The sequence below is a fragment of the Chroicocephalus ridibundus genome, chromosome Z (assembly GCF_963924245.1).
Source record: "Chroicocephalus ridibundus chromosome Z, bChrRid1.1, whole genome shotgun sequence".
Taxonomy (NCBI): Eukaryota; Metazoa; Chordata; class Aves; order Charadriiformes; family Laridae; genus Chroicocephalus; species Chroicocephalus ridibundus.
Genome location: NC_086316.1, coordinates 35,683,239 through 35,707,990, shown reverse-complemented (window position 1 = coordinate 35,707,990; position 24,752 = coordinate 35,683,239). Strand labels below are relative to the sequence as shown.

At 40.3% G+C, this 24,752-nt stretch overlaps 1 protein-coding gene across 6 annotated transcripts; it reads right to left on the bottom strand.

Annotated features, from left to right (window-relative positions):
* Window positions 1-120: 120 nt before the first annotated feature.
* LYRM7 (LYR motif containing 7) lies at window positions 121-22,676 on the bottom strand. Of its 6 annotated transcripts, XM_063320940.1 has the most exons (6): window positions 21,898-22,558; window positions 21,140-21,212; window positions 20,415-20,485; window positions 17,995-18,076; window positions 657-750; window positions 425-563 (listed from the first exon to the last, which is right to left on the bottom strand). In XM_063320940.1, the coding sequence occupies exons 1-5, from the start codon at window positions 22,060-22,062 to the stop codon at window positions 662-664; spliced, it is 480 nt and encodes a 159-aa protein (XP_063177010.1). In that variant the 5' UTR covers window positions 22,063-22,558; the 3' UTR covers window positions 425-563; window positions 657-661. The 6 variants fall into 6 exon arrangements, with proteins under 6 accessions (XP_063177012.1, XP_063177008.1, XP_063177010.1 ...); XM_063320942.1 differs by lacking the exons at window positions 657-750; window positions 21,898-22,558 and adding an exon at window positions 22,565-22,676 and having other exon boundaries at window positions 121-563; XM_063320938.1 differs by lacking the exon at window positions 657-750 and having other exon boundaries at window positions 121-563.
* Window positions 22,677-24,752: the final 2,076 nt, after the last annotated feature.

Here is a 24,752-nt window from a genome sequence, read left to right as displayed (position 1 = left end):
TAGCTCTACCCTCAACACCTGGCCTACTAAACTGAGACTAGGATAAAAATCCTCCTTTGAAGCACCCAATTTAGCTAGTTTTGCAACTGTGACATGTATAAAGACTAACAGACAGACACCTCCTTTTGCTTAATTTATTGGTATTGACATTCAAAGTACAATACAGTCAAGCTCTTTAGCAGTTTGCCTCCAGCACAAAAAACCTGAAAATGAGAAAAAAAAAAGAGAGACATGTCCCATTCCCTAAAATAGTTTCTAGACTGGAGTACTGTTCCTATCAGGAAGGAATAATGATGAAATCTTCAGGGAAATGACTGCACCTAGTCCTCAGCCTGTACGCTGGCTTCAAAATGCAAACATAATAATCTGTATAGTTATACAGCACTTGTAACTTAAAACCAATAACTGCCAAGACCTAAGGGAACAGCAGGGGTAAATCTGGGCTTCTTGAATTGCATGTGGCTTCCAAACAGTCCAGCTATGGGCAGTACCTGCTGATACATTGTGCAATGAGAGGCGGCTGCATAGGTCCAGAGGGTGTTGGATGATGCCGAGTTCCCTGTCTAAAGGCAAAAAGAAAAAAAGAAAGAGTTTCTGTGGTCAGTATCATCATGTAATCCTCTTTTCCTAACTGATCCTCAGGTTGCTGCACTCACTTGGCTTAACGGACAAAGAAATCCAAGCAGGAAGCTCTTACGCCACTGACGGGAATTACAAAACCACTGTGGATTTCCAGGGGTCTGGAGGGACCTGTTGAGAAGCATTTTGATATTTTCAGAAATCCTCTACAATTTTGCCTTACCCAGCTCTTCATCTTGGGGTGATGTCTGTTTACCACAAACCCCCTGTCATCTCCCATCCCTTCCCCAGTACCTCTCTCCTTCTGCTTATGCTCAGACACCAAGAACTGCCATGCAGAGGGCTGGTCATTGCTAACAAACTCTGCTTAACGGGGCTAGGGACCAGCCTGCAGCTCCCTTGGCTCTACCATGCTCTAATGACCAAGGTGCTAGATGGTGTTGGGAGGATCCAGTCCTGCCTGTTAGATTATGGGGGAGGCTATCAAGGCAGCAGAATTGATATTGAAACTGTGACTAGTGTGGGGGCTGAGGATGACTGTGCAAGGAGGTTGGGACACTGGAAAGCGCAGCCCTGCCAATTCCTGTGCAACGCACTCCTAAATGCCACTAATGGCAGGTGTGAGCTAAGCACGGCCACAACTAGCCCTCCCCACTCCCATGCCATGCAGTTCTCTGAGCAGTGTCCCAGGGACTGCCCTGCTCGCAGGACCCATCCTCACACAGTTTCATCCATGGGATAGGAGATTGGGCTCCTTAAGGTCTGCTGGAAATTGGACAGAATACTGTCTAGCATGTGGAGCTCTGAGAAAGCAATTCTAAAGTATGGAATCAGGTTTTTAATTAGAATGACAAGGCTCAGTTCTCCATTCAGATCTCCAGTTTTCCTGTCTTCCTGCAAGAACACATTATTACATACAATAAATGAGCCTCAGAGCACAGACAAAAGCCATAAAACTCCTGTGTGCTGGTGTCTGTGTTTGATGTGCTTGTGTTCATCTAAGATTATTTGAGGATGTTCAGGTGCATAGATGGAAAACTAGAATACGTTATTATGTCAAATGTACTGTTCAAAAAATCAAACACATTGTTCAAATGGCTGCCCTCAAAGAGTTTCAGTCAATAGCTCAATGTCCAAACAGTGAGCAGTGACGAATGGTGTTCCTCAGGGGTCAGTACTGGGAGCGGCACTGTTTAACATCTTTGTTGGTGACATGGATCTTGGCATTGAGTGCAGCCTCATCAAATTTGCTGATGACACCAAGCTGTGTGGAGTGGCTGACAAGCTGGAGGGAAGGGATGCCATCCAGAGGGACCTGGACAGGCTTGAGAAGTGGGCCCATGCAAACCCCATGAAGTTCAAGAAGGCCAAGTGCAAGGTCCTGCACATGGGTCAGGGAAATCCCAAGCGCAAATAGAAACTGTTCAGAGAATGGTTTGAGAGCAGCCCTGAGGAGAGGGACTTGGGCGTATTAGTTGATGGTAAGCTCAACATGAGCCAGCAATGTGCGTTTGCTGCCCAGAAAGCCAACTGTATCATGGGCTGCATCAAAAGAAGCGTGGCCAGCAGGTTGAGGGAAGTGATTGTGCCCCTCTGCTCTGGTGAGACCCCACCTGGAGTACTGCATTCGGCTCTGGGGTCCCCAGTATAAGAGGGACATGGACTTGTTGGAGCGAGTCCAGTGGAGGGCCACAAAGATGATCAGAGGGCAGGAGCAGCTCTCCTATGCAGACAGGCTGAGAGTGTTGGGATTGTTCGGCCTGGAGAAAGTTCTGGGGAGACCTTATAGTGGCCTTCCAGTACCTAAAGGGGGTTTACAGGAAAGATGGAGAGGGACCGTTCATCAGGGAGTGTGGTGAGAGGATGAGGGTTGATAGGTTTTAAACTGAAAAGATAGGTAGATCTAAATTAGATTTAAACTTGATAGGTCTTAAACTGAAAGAGGGTAGATTTAGATTAGGTATTAGGAAGAATTCTTTACTGTGAGGGTGGTGAGACACTGCAACAGGTTGCCCAGAGAAGTTGTGGATGCCCCATCCCTGGGAGTGTTCAAGGCCAGGTTGGATGGGGCTTTGAGCAGCCTGGTCTAGAGGGAGGTGTCCCAGCCCATGGCAGGGGGTTGGAACTAGGTGATCTTCAAGGTGCCTTCCAACTCTAACCATTCTATGATTCTAATAAATTATTCCTTAGGTCAGGGAAGTTAAAGCATTAATGTACCATATATAAAGGCATAAAGATGAGCATTACAAACCAAGGAAGTCAAAACACTTGACACAGCATGTAACTTGTCTTTTTGAAGCAGCATGTTCACAGCTGCATAGCTGTGCAAGCAGTCAGTAGCGTGAAACTTTGTGAGTTTCTTTGACAATTTTGTTGCTCCATGCTACAATGCATGTGCAGATTAGAAGGTCTGAAGAAGGCTTTGCTGGTGCTCTCTACAGCTGGTTCTGTGACTGTATCTTTTTGGACTGTTACCATCCTATATATATGAACAAAAAAATGTATCTATTTAACTGTACTAGATACACTTCTTAGAGAACAGCCACATTGTCAGTAGAAATCGAACATGCAAGATATGAGCCACAAAGCTATTTTCTATGAAAAGAAATCAATCACTATGGCAAAGATCGATACAGACATTCTCCCGGGTAAAAATTCCAAATGGCTCCAGAAATTAAATGAGTGGTTACACATCCTTTCTATTGATTTCTGTATTGCTTTTAGGCTACTACTTACCCAAAGGTACACAGTGCAAACAAGAACTTGGCACACTTTGAAGACTATGCCACAGCCTACTTGCTTTACGCACCAAGGTGAATTCAATAAGACTGCTTCTGTGCACAAGGCAGGAAAGATTTACTCCCAAGTTCCTTATTTCCTTGGCATACTATCATTATAAAACTTGCTGTCAGTTCTGCAACTGACATTTTAATAATGTCAGTTTAACAACCCATTTAATTGGGCTGTTTATAAAAGTTGGAAGGTGTATTTGCTCAAATAATAAGCAATACTAACTATAGATAAAATTCTATGCCATAGCTGGAATTTTCATATAAAGTCATGCTTTAAGTAGGTAAGACACTCCTTACTGAAAGCCCTCTCCCATTGCTGCAGCAGTAATGGTGTGGGTGAGGATTACACACCCAGGGGTTTTAAACCTGTAGTTCCATACACTGCCTTTCTACTTCCTCGTTGTGAGATTGATGGTTGAAGATAAGGCAGCGAGAAGCGCTAGCCTTTCTGGTTCTAATGGACTCAGGATATCCACAACGATTTACATCTTGCGTATACAACTACCTGGGACAGAACAGGCTGCTGTTAACTCTTCTCGCAGTTCAGCAGGAGCAAAAAAAAATAAATCAACCTCTCAAAAAGAATCATCTGAGATATGTGGCACACAGTTAGCATCAGTTCCTGTATCTTGACAAAAAAGGAGCATTCTGGTTCTCAGGCAGCAAGAGAATGACAAAAGTTGTGAGGGAAGATGACCAAGACAGGTGTCGGCCAACAAAACTAAAAGATTGCGAAAAAAGACATTTTTCTGTACCAAGGCTAAGACTGCTCTGATAATTGTACCCTAGCCAGAACTTGCTGTGGACCAACATTATGTACGTAAGAAGAACCAGAATGACAGACTTACAGGAAACCCTCTCACAATCCTGGAACAGCTGGTAGATGAACCTGAAACGTGTGGAGTGCTTCCACTGATTCAAGTGGGATTGTTATTCCTCACACTTAACTTAGTGCAAATATCAGCAGAGTCCCTGCAAATGATTACTAGCTGATTTTTTTCAGGGGTAGAATATTCAGAATCCATCTGCTGGGTAAGGATTAAGTAACCCATGCTAATACAGTGTTAACATTTAGTACTTGACATCTGTGAAATTGGCTCTGCGCAGAGTTTCTGAAGGGCACAGGTAGGAGAAGTCAAATGCGCAATGTTCATATGTAAACTATTAAGACAAAAAAAGAAGACTAGTAGCTCACACAATTTTCATCTTAAGTCACCTGGCAGGAAGACTTCCTGCTGTAGAGACCATGAGCTACAGAGGGGTATTACAGAGGGGTGTACTCCCAGCGAACCAAGTGCATCACATCATCTTTTTTTGCACTGTCTCTCTCCTTGTCTCCTAATTTTCTGGTAAGCAATGGTGGAGGCGTAAGAATCTCCTTCCCTTTCAGCTGCTGTGTGGTTGAGCATGTTGCTTCAAAATTACTTTGACATACATATAACATAGCTGTTACAACTCATTATTTTCCTAGCATCCAGCTGAGTCCTCAATTCCTACTCATTCTAATGTGTTTACTGCATATACTTCAGTATTGTGGGAGGTGAGACATCCTAACAAAAAGGGTGTCCACTTTCCTGGAGGCAATACTTCACTAAGAGAAGATACTGAGCAGAGTCTAATTGGCACCAGTGAGAGCTGCACTTCATGCTTTTCTTGATATTCAGCCTATATTTTCCCCACTTTCTCTTAGCCCCAGTTATACATTGTCAAACCATCCCAGCCTTTCCTTACCTTTTGAGGACATATATTGGATGTGTAGTCATATTGAGAAAGTATGCTATTTTACACCAGCCAAAAATACAGCTCTCAATTCTTAATTTCCTTATGTATATGGATACTTCCTTGGAGATCACTGTTTAGCTAATCTTAGTTTATTCTTAACTTCACATCGGAATCCATATAAAACATTCTTTCTTGATCTGCTTTAACAAATATTAAGGTAGCATTTTGCGCCTCTGTTTAGTAACCCTTAGTGATTTCCAAATACAAAGCATTCCTCTAAATAATTCATAAAATAACAAAATTATTAACATTTCTTTTCTTCTTGCTCTAATTTACTATTACTTCCTATTAGTCCTATTACTTCCACAGAGGTTTTCTCGGGTTCAAGGGGATTTTAATTTCAAAAGCATGCCAGGTGCTAAGCAGTTCAGTTCAGATGCTTTTGTGCTTTTTTATTTCTTTACAATTTCAGCTTTCCCTATTTATTTGCTTTCTTTGACATGGAGTAGAGGAAATGGCACTTAGGAGAAATCCCTGAGAGATCACTTGACTTAACTTCTGTGGTTTGAGTTACTGTGTATTTGAATAAATTACTTAGGTAACTACTTCATCTGTGAGAAAATTAAATTTTAAATAAATGGAAATGTACAAGACCAAGGTGATGAAATTTGCAGCAAGCTTTACAGGATGTCTCAATCACAGAAACAATGTTGCATACTTTGTTCCTTGTTTTTGGGGGTTTTTTTGGCACTCCTTTCCTTTTGCATATTTCTGCCCTGGAATGCATGTACCAGCATTTGCATGCTTTTTCTCCATTTTAAGTGTTTGTAGTTTCAAACATTCATTGAAATGTGGTTAAAAGAAATAGTGAAAGAAATCCCAATGTGCATCTTAAAGCAGATTTTCAAACTACGAATCTGTCACAGGGGAATGTGAAATACATCAAACAGCATGCTCTGAAGTGTGATTCATCATCTGATGTAACCGGTGCACCATAGCATACATTTTCTATCTGACAACGGCAGGTAATGCACTCTTTACAACTCTGTCCCAGGTCTTTTGTCCTTGGAGTCATAAATCCCCTAAATTTTGTCTTTCACACAGTAGCTAAAGCAAAGCAGCACTGAGGAGCATACCTGCCACAGTTCTGCCTGCCCGAGGCCTTTCTTCACAGTTTCTTCTCTAAACACACCTTAGAGGCATTGCAAAATGGACCTCACCATTTATAGAGTCCTTGTTTCTTTTCTTTTTATAAGTGTTTGTATCGTTAGTCTGACATTAAGTTGCCATGTTTCATTTTCTCATACATAACATGCTTATAATCTACTTAATTCTGTATTTTGATGAAACTACAAGAAGCTGTGAGCTTACCACCTAATGTGTGCATATCTACAATGTTACCAGAAAGTAGTATGGGTATATTTGAAGTTCTTACATGATCCTCCTTGTTATAACGTTTAAGAGCTCCCTTATACGGGAAATTCTCTTCATTCTCCAAAGGAATAAAAATACAGACAGAAGTCTCTGCAAGTCATCGCAGATGGGTATTTATTTATCTAAGTACCACTGAATGCAACTGAAATAAAGCAAAAACTTACATAAAATTATACAAAAAAAGGACTGCAAAACAGATAATTGACTCTAAATCTTTCTGTTCAAAGAATTTACTTTCTGCACATGCTGCAGTCCTAATGATGACTGCAATGAAGCATAATCAAGTGAAAATTAAAGAAAGTATTTGCCTTTATTATTTCTCTATTCATTCCTCTGTTCCTCTTCAGTCTTCCTTTCACCTCCAGTCTGCACTGCAGACTATAATTAAACAAAGAAAATCTGACATTTTCTTATACTGGAAAATTGTTTAAAAAACCATTTAGTACATTGACTTTTTTTTTCACACTAGTGCAAAATTTTTACATGATAGTCCTTTATTCCATTTGCTGTTCCTTATATGCATTTTAATGCTCTCATCCTCATTCATATGCTCATTCATTTCACATTTCATTTATTGCTTTGACAGTATCCAGCCTCACCTCAGCTACTATTGGACAACACTGCAGGGTCCAGTAAGACGAATTGTCTGCTTGTATTTCCACAAAGCATGTTCAGAGGAAATTTACTGAGGAAACCACATACATAATTAAATACTAGTGACCAAAAAAACCTGGCACGTTCTTAACATTAAAGGGAAATTCCTTCAGGGACTATTTCCAGCTAGGTAAGAATTCCTTCTCAGTACTCCCTTTATTCAGTAGCATGTTGTTATATAGGAGATTTCTTCCCTGCTGATCCAGTATAACATGTTGGCCAAACTGCTACAGAAAGTTTACTATATACGTAGCCTTTGAAATCACATCCAAAGGAATTACAGCCTGAGAGCCATACTCTGTGTTGTGACATAGCTAGAGACAGCTAACTGTGAAAAGTGCAGGTTTGTTCCTACTCCTTAAGAGCACTTGTTTTTCATGGGCAGAGTTTGTGCTGAGTCTCAAAAAATCCTCCAAGAAACTGATTTCAGGCAGTACTTCTGCAAGTGTCAGGAGGAAATGTGAAGCAGAGGATAGCAGCCCTCCCAGACAGAAAATGTATGAATGGACTGATAAAGACTACACAGAAACATCAGTGCTAGCTCCTCTGCAGGTGGACAGAAATGGACCAAAGATTTTTATCTTAAATACACACTTAGAAAGGGAAGGAAGCATTGCGATGACCTTTTATTTTTTTTCCTTAACAAACTGACTGGAAAAAGTGCAGCGTCACTGCCTGCTTATTTTTACTACCACAGGTCTACTGCACAGAGAGCAGAATGACAAAATTCCCATGCTCAGCTACAGAGATGTCTTTCAGCTGGAAACGGCGGTTCGGCAGCAGCTGAAACAATCTTCGCCACTGACCTCAGAGTACACAGCTGCTACTACTGCAGCAGCAGGTGAAACAGTAGAGCTGTTCCTATTTTTATGGCCTAATGCAGAGAACACTATCCACTCTTCCAGCTTCTACTACTTTACAGTAGTTTCACCGGCTGTTTATTTAATCCTGACTAATCCTGGTCTTAAGCCATAGTCTTTCAGGTAGATGAGATGGAAAGCAGAAGCACAAACTGCAAGAAAAAGGAAAGTGTAGTATGAAAAGTAGATGCTTTTACTCCTCCATCTGATGCAAACCAGATTATTGAAGTGCTAACTGAATGGAATTATTTGCTTATAAAAAGAGCAAATTATTTAAACTTATTGCTGTTTACCGAAGTATAAAGACGTGCCCTTCTTTTTTCCCCTCCTCAGATTTATTCTTGCTGGCAGAAAAAAAAAGTCACCGGAAATCTAAGCTTTTAAAAAACTGAATAAAGCTGTCATAAAAGCATCACTAGTGAAGTCTTTCAACAGAATTATAGATCTGGATATCTACACCACAGATTTAGGCCATACAAGCAACATATACTTTACCGTTAAAGATGACTGGATTTCTACTAGAGTTATCAAAACATCAAATCCTTGTAGCTGTAAAATACCATCCTTAATAGTAAATTCATCTTGCAATTTGTGCTTTCTGTTTAGTAATTAATTTCCCATAAAGCTAAGGATCAAAGATTTGAAAGCCCACCAAACTCCAGAGTTTAGGATTAAATTGTTGCAAGTAGTTTGGAAAGAGTTATCTAAGGCAGGGAAGTACCAGGACTCAGCTCTTCCTGTAAGTTGGTCAGCCTTTATTTTTAGTTTTCAATTGTCAATATTTTTTTTCCCTTTTGTAAAGGAAGCGTAAAGAACTGCCAGTACTTGAAGCTAAATTACTTTATTTACCAGTCCAGTGTGATACAAACAGGACTGATGATGCTATGAAGCATTCAGACTAGTACAGCTCCTTCAGCTGGCAAGACCTCTAAGAAAAAGAATGAATGCTAATGCTGGATTTAGCCACCGAAGTTGCCACAGGTTTGTTGATCTTGTATTACCTGAAGAACTGCCCAAGAACTCAACACCTTGGGGAAGGTATAAGCCACTTTTCCACATTAAACTTCTAATGCTACTTCTAGATCAAGTCTTTGTGTAGTCGCTTTGTGGTATACAACAGCACTCCCTGTAAAAATAGCAATTAAATGCTTCCTTTACCAAAGTGTGCAGGAACAGAGAAGTGGACTAATTTGGCCTTCCTAAATTAGAAAAGCCACTTTTGTTTCACCTGAAAACCATAAAGACCTCAACACAAATCCTACCCATGCAAACAAAATCAATTCATAGATTAAATCTATCACCTGTGTTTTATGAACATCAGGCTATAACAAATGTACTAATACCATGCTTGATCCCTATCCTGAGCTACTGCTTGCAGAAAAAAAATCCTGAAGAAACCTTGTATTTTGAAACTGTTGAATAAATGGGAGGGAAAGGTGTTTATAACAAAACCAAAATATTTAAACAGGAAATATTCCTTAGCTGTATTTAATGCTTTCATTAAAGCTACAGTGCACACAAAGTCAACACTTTGTGAAGGAGAACACCAGGGCAGAAGGCTCTAACAAACACATTTCTCATCGATGATTTCAAAAGCTGAAGTGCTTAGAATGTTATTATGTGTAATCACTGAGGTGACATCTGTTCTGCCAAAAACTGCGTAAGCACATGACTACCTCAAGTAGACCTGAAACTTGCCTTTAAAATACCAGGTCCAGCTAAGCAGCACTGCTGGTGTATCTGCACAGGTCACAAAGGCACCTCTGGACAGCAACACCCACTGGTTAGACCATGCTGACTTACTGGCTATAGCAGCCGACCTGTAGCAGATCTGAACAAGCAACAAGCCCCTTTCAACAGAATTTCCTGCCTGCCTGCAAAAGATTTCTACAGATTTTTTTCTATTTAAGATATAGTTAAACTACAGTTTAAAGAACTATTACCTTTAAGGCTTATCTTTTAAGAGTGATGATACATACACTGGAAGAAAGGCACATATGTCTGCTTTAAAATTCTGCAGTTCCAGTAAACCTGAAAGAGTTTACTGTGATGGAATCATGTTATTGTTTGCCTATTAAATTAGTGTCTGTTGTAAATAATCTTTTTCCCCTTCCAAGTCATTAAGTAAAACCTTGTGGAATGTTTGAAACAGTTTCAGCTAACACTTCAAATTTTGCAGAGGGAATGCAAAAGTACTACCTGTCTTTTTAACATTATTTATTACTTTATAACATTATTTATGACATTAATTAAGGAAAATAAAGAGATATATGAGCACAAAGCCAGCAGTATCAATAACAGATTTACACCTGGAGTGAAATGAAAATGGAAACGGAAGTTGGGGAGATGACTGAGTGGAACATAAACAAAAAGGTAAGCATGGAACAAGGGGAGGAGGAACAGCCACTACCACCACCTAGCACAGAGAAGCCTTTAACTACCAGCTGCTCATTAAGCAGTTTTGTGAGAGTCTTTCAAGGTTGGAAAGTTAAATTTGCAGAAAGCAAGCACCTGCTGCACCAAGACAGTGCCCAACTCTGAGACGCTTTGAGGCTCAATTCCTTACTTGGATTCCTAATTATCCTGGTCTGGATACCTCCTGGATTCCTGTTTAAGGACTTTAGTAGTCTTTTGCCTATCAACTTGACTTTCCTCATCTCAGCACTGCAAAATTCATGTCTTTGCTGCCCAGGAATGCACAAGGACAGCAGTAACATGGAATGTTAATGCAGAGACAGTAAACATACTGCACAGGAGCGTAATGAGAATTGTTCTGAAGGCCATTAAGTTCTAACAACCTTTTTCTAACACATTCTTTATTTTCAGCAGTTGTCTATGTTATTCAGGTGACTCATTCCGTATTTTTATTCGGAGTATTCAAAATGTAGGTAAGATGAAATACACAAATGCCTGTCAAATCCGAAGCCTGATACTGTGAGTTGACATTTCCACAGAATCTTTCTATTAATGTGTTAATTTTTGTTAAAAATAAAACCCTCAAACATATGACAGCAGAACAATACTGAAGCAACAGTCACATGAAAATAGTTTCTCCACTTGGCTATTTCCTCAAGCATCATACAAAAGACCGCCATCTACTGTTGACATCACTAAGTCTTTTAATACATATTTTGCACAGTAACAGGCAATACTATTTTACATCACTACCAAAAGACTGCAGGCCTACCAAGCCTCAGTTCTATGAAATCGATCTGAAGGATAAATTACTAACACATTACTCCCATAGCCTAAAGCAATAGGTCTACCAGAGATTAATCCCCCCAAATTACAGCATGCCATGGGATGTATACGTTAACAGTTGTATAATTTGTCATTCTTGCCAGACCCCTGCTTAATTATTTGTGCTTAAAAATTAGTTGCTTCACTTGAGGTAGTGTTCTGTTTTCTCTTTATAACTGCAATTACCTTCTGTTTTCTCTCCCTTGCACACTCTTATCCCCCTTATGGAAAAAAAGTCAATGTAAGCAGGCTGCAGAGCAGTGGGAAACCAGACATAGAATATGCCTTGTCCTTAGGGAAGTAAACAACACAAGAAGCCTAGAACAGCACATTCCCTACAGACCAAGACATTTGGTTTTTAGTGGAGCCACTAGATTGCAACAAATAGCACGAACTGCACTCATGTCATTCTATTTCCCATAATTTGCTTGCTGCCTTTAGCTACAATGCAGGGAGCATCAGTGCAACTGGAAGAGGGTTATACTCACAACATATTTGCTGCTGGCTGCCCTGCCCATGGCAGCCAGAGGCAAGAGTTTTAAAGAAAGGAGTACTCACTGCACTGACATGCTGTGTGAGGAAAACAGTCTGGATGTGGACAGTAGTTTTCCGTTTTACTCAATCAGTGAAGCCCTGTGAGATCCCACATGGATATGCAATATTGACATCCTGGAGGCCTACTAAAAAAACCAGAATCACTGGGACCTGAAACAGAGCTAAGAGGTGTCACTGGGCTACCTCACGCCTGTGGTGAGGTATTTAGATCCTAGGATGGTGCCTGTTACTGATTTCACACACAGAAGATTCTATGTATCACTGTGGTTGTATCTGGTTCCAATGAAAATGGAAGTGAGCAGATCACTCTGATGAACTCTGCACGAAGCAAATAAGTCTCCTTTAAAAAAACGGAAGTGATAAGGGCTTAGTAAATAAACTCACCATAAATTCACACCAGGCAAGACAGATCACTTACGACTAAGCAACAAGCCTCTTTTCTTTGGAAAGTGCCTCAGTAAGTCACTCTATAAACACAAGATAAAAAGAAAACCTTATATTCATATACCATATGATCTAAACCAACATCCTTAGAGGCTAGGTTGTGGCTGGGTTCTCTTGTTCCACTGTCATCTAAGAACTCCAACCCTGCCATTCCCGCTCGTTCAAAGATGCTGGGGAGAAGCAAAAAAACTACACACACTCTTCCATCCGTAAACCTGAATAATTTATTCAGATAGACCTTACGAATGCTCTCAAACATTACAGTATACTAGTGTACAATTAATGACAGCCTCAGAAATCACATTTTTGGTGCAAAGCATAAATTTAATGCTAAGTGCCACAAGATGGTTTTTCATTACTTCAAAGCAGCATATCATTTACAATAGACTTACGAATTTTACCAGGATTAAGAACTGTATTTAATTTGTGTTTAGTTTTGAAAAACTCTAGGAAATAATCTCTGTCTTACAACTGTCATAATTAAAAACATTCCTGTCTGAAGTAACAGCAGTGTATTTTTAAGGGAACCGTGTGACTTAGGTTTCAGTGGAAATATTAGTATCTTCCACAACAAAAGTGCACGATGGTATCACAGCACACAATTAAATCAGTGACTTGGTTTCAGTGTCTGTTTTCCTGATAACGATAGTTAACTGTTTTTAAAATTTAGGTTTTAAAAATGGTATCCACTATTGGCTATCAGAGATCTCATTACAGGATGTTAACCTTCTGCAGGGAAGGGCATGTTCTCCTCAGGATTCATGCTTTTTTGTTGGTTTATCAATGTAAGGAGTGTTGTCTTGTAGAAGATCTTTCCTGGGTATAAGCACTGTAATAGAAAGAAACCCACACCTATAAGAAAATACTACTACACTAAAACACTTATTGAAAATACTATTTAAAATTCTAAAGTTGTTCTTACATTTACAACCAAAAAATCAGGTTACTACAAAAAATCAGGTTACTTAAATAAGAATCTGAACTTCTGGTAAGTGTACAAGCAGAATCATGGTATCTACCCAAGACAAAATTATGTTAAGATTTTTACTTTTTGTTGGTCAGAATATTGCCTTCTCCTTTTTGATTTTAAAAGCACTGAAAATATTTCAATAGCATTAAGAATCCATAAAAACTGGTGTTGCAGTAACTTTTAGCAAGTGAGAAAATGGCAATTTTATCATGCCTGAGTCAGATTATATTTACTTCAACAGTTCCAAAAATTAATACTGAATTTGACTTAGCCCTCTCCCCCAGCATGCTAGAATCTGATCTGTAATATTCATCTTGTCACACCCGTTTTAAAGGCCAACAGGAAAAGAAAGCATCAAATGAAAATTATGGCCACTATATCACCACAGAAGTGCAGTGTCTTTGTCTAATTATACACTGTTTTAACCTCTTCCTGACTCTTAAGTTCTTGCCATCTAGCTCTTCAGAAATCAGCTTGTCCTTTCTTCATGAAGGGAAGGAGCTGTATCATGTCAGATTTGCTCCAGTAGCAAGAACTAAAGCACAAACACCTGAAAATATAATGCTGTACTTTGACTAGGTCAGACCACTGCAAAAGGTACAGTAAACATGCAAAACTGTGTGTGTAGGTACAGTAAACATGCAAAACTGTGTGTGTTTGTGTGCATGTGTGTAATAAGTAACATTCTGTCCAAAGTGCACTGATACCCCTTATAAGAAAACTGATTTTCTTGAAGGTATGTTCCTTTTGCATCTGTGTACTGATACTGATCCATTTAATAAGTTTCTAAGAGCTTTAAGTAAAATTTCAATTGCATTACTCTTAGATAAAATACTTGCGAGTACATTTATGACAAAACATGTTGATCTACACACCTAGACATAAACACCAAAGAAAAACAGAATTGGACATAAAGTATTGAAAAACAGAAGTCGAAACAAATAAAGGTTGAAAGAAGAATTTTTAACCTTCCTTTTCGAAACTATGTTTTAAACATACACCGCAAAAACACCAAATCAAAATCATCGTAACATACTGCATGTGTGGTATGTTACTAAAATGTAAGCTCTACTTGTATCAGCTTAATCTGAAATTAAAGTGAAATGAATAGAACCCAGACATTTTTATACATAACTCAGACCAAAACACTTTAAAAAAAATCATAAAAGTTGTCTAATATGACTAACAAGCTCCTAACTGAAATTGTCTTATTTTTAGTAAGAAAACCTCTGTCTGGTTTCTTTTCTTTCTTTTTTTTAAAGATTTACCAATGAACCCCTAAATGACTATACACTGTTACATCTCAAATTTTTTCTTTTTAAAGAATACCATTTCTCTGTGCACTGCTTTTACCACAGCACAGAATAATTTCATTTGATTAGGGAAAATTTTCCCCTCATCAATATTTGTTCTCATTAAGACAAGTCTTTGGCTTTTCCTTTTCATTTATTAAATAGCTATTTTAGAGATGCAGGATTGAAAAAAAAAGCCAAAAAACACAAAAACCCACAAACATGAGGTGTAGCTAAATTGTATATTGTCAGCTATAATTCAAAAAGTTAGAGTCAAGAGATTCTGACAGTAACTGACATAAGGAAGCCAGCTGCAGCAGTAGGTTTCTGAAAACGTTTTACCTAGTTTCTTTTCTCCCTGCTCTTCTTTCATAAAACATAGGGATTGATTGCTTTAATATTTTTTTGGGCAGGGGGAGAAGGGGGAAATAGCTTGGGATGAAGCAAAGAAATAATACTAAATAAAATACAGCCAAAATGTTAAGTATTCTACAACACTTTTTTTTTTTTTCCAAATAGGCCGATGTACTTTCTATTACAGCAAAGTAAACCTTCACCTACAAAGTCTCCAAAACAAGCATGTAGCACCTAAGAAATGTAGCACTATGAAATGTAAACTTTTCAACTGCGGTCTCTTATTTTTATTTGCCAACAAACCACAACTCAAGCAGCCACCTTAGGCCTGCACTTCCCCTTTTTTTTGCATGTGTTAATAAATCTGTCCCGAGCCTCTCATTTAATACATGATACCATAAACGCAATGAGGGAGCTAACTGTAATTGTATTGGCACTATAAAAGTTACTACAAGAGCATAAAGATTAAGGATCAAACAAGTTGATTTTGTTCTGCTAACACTTCCTTAACCGAAGTCGTACTGGAACGGAATATGAGCTTTGAATGTAAATTTCAACTTCACTATATGCTCTTTACATTTTCATTATACCAGTACAAGTAAGAATATCTATCCATTCTATATGGTTTTTTATACTGTCCATTCTTATTCTGTGAACTTCTATTATGATACTCTAGATTTCTTTTCTAAGCATTCCTGATCTTCTAATTGGTGATTCACTACATTATCAAGACTAAATATTTCTCACTTCAATATATATTCCAAACACACACAAAACAGACAGCTCTTAAACTGTGATGGCTGTTTCAAGATTACTGTTTTGTTCTTACTGCAATAAGATCAATTACAGAATGAGAAGCAAAGCTCAGACCTATCCAAAAGAGATACGGGGGGGGGCGGAGGGGGGGTGGGGGTGGGGGGTGGAACCATGGGCAAGAGACTGCATAATGACATCCTTTGCATTCATAAGCAGGTCAAATCAGGTCAAATGCAATCTGTGTACAGACGCACTCCAGATTTTTTGCTGCGGGACAAAGTCTTCCTGGACAGTACTAGACTCAGGAAGACCTCCCTCTGTAGAATTAGGGGGGGGCAATTCTATCGCATTTTGTTTACAGTGATTTTAAAGGAGATGGCATTAAAGCTCTGCTACAGTCAAAATGGACTATCATCACTACTCTCCCCTTGTCTTCTGAGTGAAGTCATTTCACTGTAAAAGGGTATTAGACTGGTCAGAGAAGATAAATCCTCTTCGTAAATCTTTGCTGACTATTCCCAGTCCCCATTCTGTTCATACAGCAAGACCTGAACAGGCTAAGACAGTTGGGAAGAGCAAAACCTTATGAAATCCAACAAGGGCAAGTGTAGGGTGCTGCACCTGGGGAGGAATAACCCCGTGCACCAGTACAGGTTGGGGGCTGACCTGCTGGAGAGCAGCCGTGTGGAAAGAGACCTGGCAGTCCTGGTGGACAACAGGATCACCATGAGCCAGCAATGTGCCCTTGTGGCTGAAAAGGCCAATGGCCTCAAGAAGAGTGTGGCAAGAAGATCAAGGGAGGTCATCCTCCCCCTCCACTCTGCCCTGGTGAGGCCACATCTGGAGTACTGTGTCCAGTTCTGGGCTCCCCGGTTCAAGAAGGACAGGGAACTGCTGGAGAGGGTGCAGCAAAGGGCTACTAAGATGATTAGGGAACTGTAACATCTCTCTTACGAAGAAAGACCGAGGGACTTTGGTCTTTCTAGTCTGAAAAAAGAAGACTGAGGGGGGATCTTGTCAATGCTTATAAATACTTAAAGGGTGGGTGTCAGGAAGATGGGGCCAGCCTTTTTCCAGTGGTGCCCAGTGACAGGACAAGAGGCAATGGCCACAAACTTGAAATTCCATCTAAACTTGAGGAGGAACTTCTTTACCTTGCGTTCTTTACCTTGAGGGTGGCAGCGCACTGGAACAGGCTGCCCAGAGAGGTGGTGGAGTCTCTGTCTCTGGAGACATTCAAAACCCGCCTGGATGCATTCCCCTGCAACCTGCTCTAGGTGACCCTGCCCTGTCAGGGAGGTTGGACTAGATGATCTCCAGAGATCCCTTCCAACCCCTATCATTCTGTGATTCTGTGAACAAGTTCATGAGAGAGAAACCCACTCAGGATAACTAAAACAGAAACCATCCCTGGCTCAGGAATGGCTGCCAGGTGTAAACAGCTGGAAGATTTGAGAGTTCACTTGCTTTGTTCCTCTTCTACTGTCATCTGCCCCGGATCACTGTGGAAGACTCAACACTGGTCTAGACCTATCTTTGGCCTTGATTATAATGGCTGTTCTAAAGCTAAATGCTTTACCAAGTCTAATACTGAAAAATAGTTACAGCTTTACAGACACCACTAAGCGGAACTGAAAGGAAACAATGTACACAGCTGAAGATTTCTCCTATTCTCTAGCACACAGTTGCATGCTGAATCTACTACTTCTCTTGTGTTTGACTGCAAGATAAAAGAACTTCTAAACCAGGAACCAAGAATTTGATAGGCTTTTCGTCAAGGCCATTATTATTATTATGTCACAAATCTTCCAAGGCATAATCTGAAAACTTAAATTGTCAGAATGAGGTTTTAGAAAAAAACACTCAATACTCAAAGAAAAAGCTATTCTATGGATAGCGTACTACTGCATCTGGTAATTCCTCTCAGGCAGCTTCTCCCTATTTGGTAGAGCAAACACCTACAGATACTGTGGCTACTTTCTTTAGATATACACTGACTTACTAGCCAGTGCATTCATGCTGACTTGCTACCTAATCGTTGTCACTCCTGATACTTAAGGTACGAAGTTATAACTTCTTTCTCTCAGTAAGGACATTAAATGCAGTTATTACTTCTTTTCCACCAGACCCTCTATTTCAAAATATTTGTTTAGAAACTGTACTTCTGAAACCTCCACCCGTCCTAGGTAGTGACAGTAGGCTTAAATTAAGAGCTTGGGCAGAGAAATGAGAGATAGACAGACTTTTGCCCTCTCTATCCCCTTCCTTAGTTTTCAAGTTTTATATTTACTTACTGAACTACAACATTTTTAAACATCTTTTTAGCATGCAATTTTACTCACATATTTTGTCGGAATCAGTGTGAACTGCCTGAATAACAGAAGTTCTGAGAATCACTTCAACATCTGAAGCCATTTTCAGAAGCTAGTAAAAGGGAAGAAAAACAAACAAACAAACAACACAACAGAGTAAGTTAAATTATATGTAATTATTCCTGAAGTATTTTCCATACTAGACAGCTATCCAAATAATAAAGCCAGTCAGTTTTATTATTCAGTTAGCTATACACTATCCATATATAACTTCTACTTTGGGGATCCTGGAGTAACTTATAGGTTGATACATAAGTTATCTTGACATACAGCACGAGAGGAAGGAAACCTGCTCAGTGACACACAGCCGTATAAAATCTATACACGCAATTAAAAGTGCAATCAAGTAAGGTAGAATGCAACTACGAAAACAAGTAATTAGTTACAATGATCAAAGACATTGGTGAATGCCTCAATGACATTTGACTATCCCTTCTGAAAGGGCAATCTGGTTCTTTTAACATTCCTGCTCTTGAAATAAGGAGACAAAAATAAGGGCAAAACATGACAAAAATTTAGAATACTGAGGTTTCACAGAAAAGCAGTACAGGAACAAGAACAAGGCACTACCTAAAGATTAGTAGAGGCATTAATATTTGGCAAACGGCCTACGATTCCTTCCCTCATTAAGAGGATAAGCAGAAGCACCTTTTCTGGTTTTGCGGAGCGATTAAGAGAAGCCTAATACTTGGTTTGCATGACACCTATATCAGGAACAAATGAAATTGCACAAGTGGGATACTTCGCGAGACTTGCTTACACTAGGAAGTAATGTGTACCAACAGAAGGGGATCTTTGCAAGAGTTAGAGCTCAAGATTTGACATCTACGCTGAATTTCTCTATCCCCCCTTCCCTTTTAAGGGTTTGGATGAGGTATCCTCCAGTTCCCCTAACTGGAAGCCCATTAGCAGCTAGGCTGCATGCTCCTGAAGCACACCTTCCACTTCAGATTCATCTTAAAGGAATTCTGCCATTACCACTACCATCTGCCACAAAACAAGGCAAATTACAGCACATGGAGATAACCAAGGTAACTTCAGAAGCACACTCCTGGTCTGAACTAAAATGCTGCAGTAGATTCAGCTGCCACATCTCATATTCTAATACTGCAGATAGTTACTCCGACCTCCTTAGTCTCTCCATAACTAAGTATTCGATGTCACATTAGAAGACATTGCAGCCTTCTATTCTGGCCAAGTAATGCACATGTGATTGGTCAATATTAATTTTTTTAGCTGCTGTCTGAAGCAGAGCACTAACACCCTTATGTTTATGCAATCAAGGGCCCAAATTCTCACAAGTCCTGTGAGAATTTGAGTCCTGAACAAGTAATTTGATTCAGTTTCTCTGCATCTGAGTCTATTCAGTATATATATATGTGTATATATAATGACAGCTTCTATGATGTTCTAGGATTCTGTCGTTGTGATGAAAGTCTAGAATTTCTTCCACTGACACATTTAATCAAGATCTCAATTAACCCCTGTCTTTTGTAGGTTGCCACTCCCAAAAAATACAGATTTAAAAATTACAACAAATATTTTTCCTGTACATCTATAACAAAAAGAACATAAAATTTAACAGATCAGACACTGGGAACACAAGCACAGGGGCCTGATAACAAGGTAGAAATGCTAGTAAGTCCTAACTAAATGCTCAGAACTATTTACATTACTGTCCAGTGGCTGGTATGATGCAGAGGTTTAGATTTACTTCTGCAAAGGACACACAGAGGGACTTTCTTTCAACTAGGGCCCAATGACAGTCTAAATACAGTCTGTTAAAAGGCTGAATGACAAGGACTAAATTACTCATTCTGTATGGAAGTTACGAACTAAAAATAGCTAAAATATAAAATTTTCATTTCAGGCCTCAGTAAGTTTTGGAAAAATGACTCAATAAAAAGTGTTAAGACAACAACTGAGCAAAGGTTACTTATATAGTGAGTTCGCAGAATGGTCTATTCCTTCATCTGCCAGATTATCTAATTTCTCTGTATCTTTCTGTGCTTGTGTATACAACAAAGACCAGGTAAACTTAAATGACTACAGCTTAGATAGACATTAAGAGCAAAGTATACAAAACACATGCAAGAAAATAGCAAAATAGAACATTTTTTTCCATAATTTTATTATACGCTTCAAAGTAAGCATGTTCAACTACCAGAAGACACTTTCTCCTTATGTATTTTTTATGTGCAAAATTATTTAACATACTATTAATACCAATGCAAGTATCAATAAGATCCATGTAAAAGCCTTTCAAACTCACCCGGTTATCACAATGTCCCAGTAAGTACTAACATGGGTTTAGAGATCCTTCAAGTAAAAAGCTCCTTTATAAGTATTCTTACGCAAAGTGGAAAAAAACCAATGAAAACAAGAAGTACCTCATTTATCTTCTCTTCAGATGTCTCATCCTGGTTATTTTTGAATTCTTCATTTATCTTTTGTCTTGCAGCTAAATAAAGCAAATAAATATACTAAAGTGTGAACAAAAAAATGTATCTTGTCTTTGTCACTGCTTCAAAGCTCAGAATCCCAAGTCCTTTATAGCACCTTCCTGGTGTGCTCTGCCTGAAGTATTTTAATATAAGATTTCCATGGAATTCAGGTGATGTCATATTTTAAGTTGACTCATATAGGAATAAAATATGATTGCCTATCTAGCATTCTGAGCTTTACCTAACATACAGAAGCCACTAGTAAAAGCTGGTTCACTAAAAAAAAGCAGCACTTACTTACCTCCTGAGGAGCAACTGTACCTAAAGAGAATCAACCCAAATCCTCAGTACAGTTAAATATGCTTTGGCTGGACCAACGAGAGAAAGAAAAAAAAAAAAAAAAAAAGAAAAAAAAGGAGCACGGAAGATCAACAAGGTTCCAAAAGAGATGTTTTCCTTATGAAATACAGCTTGAGTCTAACAACCAGTTTTTGTTTCAGATTAAAGGATGCCTGGTTATAGACATACAAGTTTCCACAATGATTACTTGTAAAATGTGGAAGGGAATAATTTAAAAGATTACGTTAAGAATTCTCTTTCTATGTATATGGAGAGGAAAGTTCCACATAAAGATAGGTAAGCATCCACCACACAAAAAAAAAAAATCTCACCTTCAAGGGCTCTGGTATCGTTTTTAAAAACTTCTTGCCGGGTTCTGTGTAATAATTTAAAAAGCTTCAAAACCTGTCAATACAACATTGATAGAATTAGCTTGTTTGATAGCAGGATGCTTAATTACAATGAACATGTTGCAATTAGGAATGTTCTGGTTGATTTTTCACATTCGTTCCATTTAGTACAGAATTTGGTATGGAATCGGTATTTAAGATGCTCTACCTCAATTCCTGATCAAGTAACTTGCAGACAAAACTGATCAAAATCCTAGACAGTTCTAGATGTTTCAAATTAACCTAAGATGATAGAGAGTGCTATCAATACACTCCAAAATAATAATTTGGCATGATGGGAATATAATCCTGAAAGTACATTGGCTCAAACATATTTATTGTGAGAATATCAAATAAAGCCAACACAATCAGAATAACTCTAAAAGTCAAATTATCAGATGGGCTATCAAGGGTACATCACTGGATATTGTCTGATTACAAAAAAAAGATAGAAATATAAATGGCTGAAGTATTGTCATACTTACAAGCCAATATGAAAAACGTGAATTTCAAAAGGATCTCAAACTGCTTATTAACTAATTCAACAATTATCTTTCATGCCTATATAACACCTGGGCAGAATCTTCTACACTTGATGTGGCAAAACAAACACAAAGCAAAGTCCTCCCCTAAAAATAACTGCCAGATCCGCAAACAAAAACTTCAGTAAAAGCAAATACTCAAAAAAAAATAGGATTTACTATGTAGAAATGACATCTGTCAGCACGTTCATAAAGCAAAACTCCTGAGAACCACAGCTCACAGTCACATGGTTTCGGTTGTTTTGTGTCCTTCTTGCCCTGAAGGCCTCTGCCTGTTGATACTCTATCGTCCCGTGACATACAAGGAAAAACTCCCCTAAACATATGTGTGTCTTGTTACTATTTACAGCCTAAGGTCGCAAATTTGAGAGGGAGCACAATGCGCAGGAGACAGAAACCCCAGATGGGGCATGGCGGCAACGGCCCGCTGGCGGCAGCCTTCCCCCGGACGCCTGGGCCACTCTAGAGAGCACGGGTGAGTGCCAGCCTCGCACAGTGCGCAGGCCAAACAGGGAAGAGCAGGGTCGGTCCTGAGGCCGCTGTAAGGCGGCGACGGAGGGATGCGGAGCTCCGGCAGCCTCCACCACCGCCGCCTCACACGGGCGGGGCCTCCCCGTCCCTTCCCCACCGGTGCCGGCTGGAGGCGATCTCCGAGCCCCGGGGAGGCCGGAACGCCACCGCCGCCAGCCTCAGGAGACGCGGACAGTATGGGGCCTCGCCGAGACAGGCCGAGCACCCTCTCCTGAGTGCGGGGATGGGAAGGTGGCTGCGGCCGCTGGCGCCCTCTCCCCGCCGCACCCCGGCCGCGCATGCGCACCACCCTCACCTGCCCGCGGCTCGCCATGGCGACGGCCGTCCTTTTCCGGTCTGGGGGAGCGGGGAAGTGGCGGAGGCGGAAGTGACGCTCAGACGTTCTGCGGCCTGCCCGCCGGCGATGTGGCCCGGTCGAACACCACTCCCCGCCACTGCCGTTCCGGGCAGCCTTTTCTCCACCCGCCCCCGGCCAGCCCGGCGCCGCCCGCCGCCTCCCGGCGGGCCCTCCCCGCCTGCGGCCGGTCTCCAATCCTGACGCGGCCGAAAGGGCGACGCGGTCGGCGGGTGTACGGGGATCGCGACCGTGGGTCCGCGGGGCTCTGTAATACACGCAGACATAGAGGCTTCATCCTCGAAATTTCTCTACTTTATTGCAGATTGCTACAAAGTAATCATCACTAGCAAGTGTACTACCACAAAAATCACCCCTAGCAACCGTAGCTATGGTTAAGAAAGAATATAGAATATATATAGAATACATATAGAATATATACCTATCCCAAACTATTACAAATTACTAGCAGCGATCAGCAAACAGTCGTATGGCAACAATCAACACTACAGCAACAGCCAGTAACAGCAACAACCCAGTTGGTATTTACTACTGCAGGTTACTACGAACTTACCATTAGTGAAGCAACTTATCAACAATAAAACAGCAGACAGATTATCACAGATTACTTGTATGGATATACGATACCAGTATCAAGTGAGTCAGATTTCAGAAGGGGCCAAACCATCCCAGAGTGGAGCACACTTCACCCAAAGGTTTGTCAAGCATTGGAACAGGCTGCCCAGGGAAGTGGTGGAATCACCATCCCTGGAGGTATTTAAAAGACGGGTAGACGTGGTGCTGAGAGACATGATTTAGTGGTGGTTTTAGCAGTGGCAGGTTAATGGTTGGACTTGATGACCTTAAAGGTTCCTTCCAACCTAGACAATTCTATGATTCTATGACACACCAATCCCAGAGAGGGACCTGGCCATCCCAGAGGTGGGAGGACAGGCTGAGCCAACCCCAGTGGCCGTCCCCAGGGGGCCATGAAGTAACAGAGTCACACTGCAAAAATCTGTGGCATGGAGTCTGGGGCCAGCCGGGCATCCCCAGTGGGAGTCCAACATCACCTAGAAAATTTCTGCAGAGAACTGAGCCTGTTTAGGAAGGGACAAGTACCTGCAGCACGGGATGTTTTCAGAGAGAGGGGCTCCATTTTGGAAAAAACTGCAGTCATTTTTATATCATAGGGACATAAGAGGGCATAGGACACCACCACTGTCAGCAGCCAAGGGGTGCTGTTAATTCCTGTTTTCTGCCTGGAACAGCTGATAGATGATAATGATGATGTTTGCTCTTCTTACAGATCAATTTTTATTTTGCCGGGCCGTTCACCTGTTCTTGCAGTTAGAATACCCAGTCACAGTTATGAATTCTTACTTTTTTCAGGGTGTTTTCCCCTTTCCCTTTTTCACCTTTTTAGACAAAAAGTTGCTGTTACAGTTCTTTGCTTCTGTGCTTATCAATGGTATCTCAGGATGTCTCCCGTTTCTAGGTACCCAGCTGCACTTAAAAAAGTCCAGCTGCACTTTTCAAGGATGCTTCTGGTTCCCAGCCCCCACAGCTCCCAGGCTGCCAGGCATTTTCTCTGCTGGTGTTTTTCAACAGACATTTTTTTCTGTTCCATCATTTTCCCTTTCCAGGCAGGTCACCTTTTTGTCTGCTCACACCCAGCTCCCCACAGCCCTGCCTTCCCTTACCCACAGCCTGATTGACCATCCCAGCCGCAGCCCGGCCATCACAGGGCTCTGACTGTACTTTAAAATTCAATTGCCATTCCCTAGAAAACAAAAAAACCCCAAGCTTATACTTCAATTACACATCATCCATCATTAGCTACAGGCAGCATAAGGACTTTAAATGTAAAAAGCTTTACTATTTTGCTAGACCTCTCGCTTCAATATATAGTCTATTTCATCATTTAATTGCAATGACATTCAAAGCTGATTGAAGTGTAGGAACACTAAATATTTTTAATATTTCAAATTTCCTAAATGCACTTACTTTGTACTATGTACTTCATAAAGAAACTTGATCCATTAGTACAAGAAATGATCCCTATTCATAGATCTATTTGCTTGAATAATGATTGCAGCTGTGAATGAATGATTTAATACTTTGAAAAATAACATAAAATCTGACATTT

Excerpts from the sequence above, each read along its gene's own strand:
- LYRM7 (XM_063320938.1), bottom strand. The coding sequence starts at position 22,062 with ATGTTTAGGGGAGTTTTTCCTTGTATGTCACGGGACGATAGAGTATCA. Across the intron at positions 21,213-21,897 it reads ACAGATGTCATTTCTACATA|GTTTTGAAGCTTTTTAAATT; the intron begins GTAAATCCTATT and ends TTGTATTGACAG. Across the intron at positions 20,486-21,139 it reads CGATACCAGAGCCCTTGAAG|CTGCAAGACAAAAGATAAAT; the intron begins GTGAGATTTTTT and ends TGCTTTATTTAG.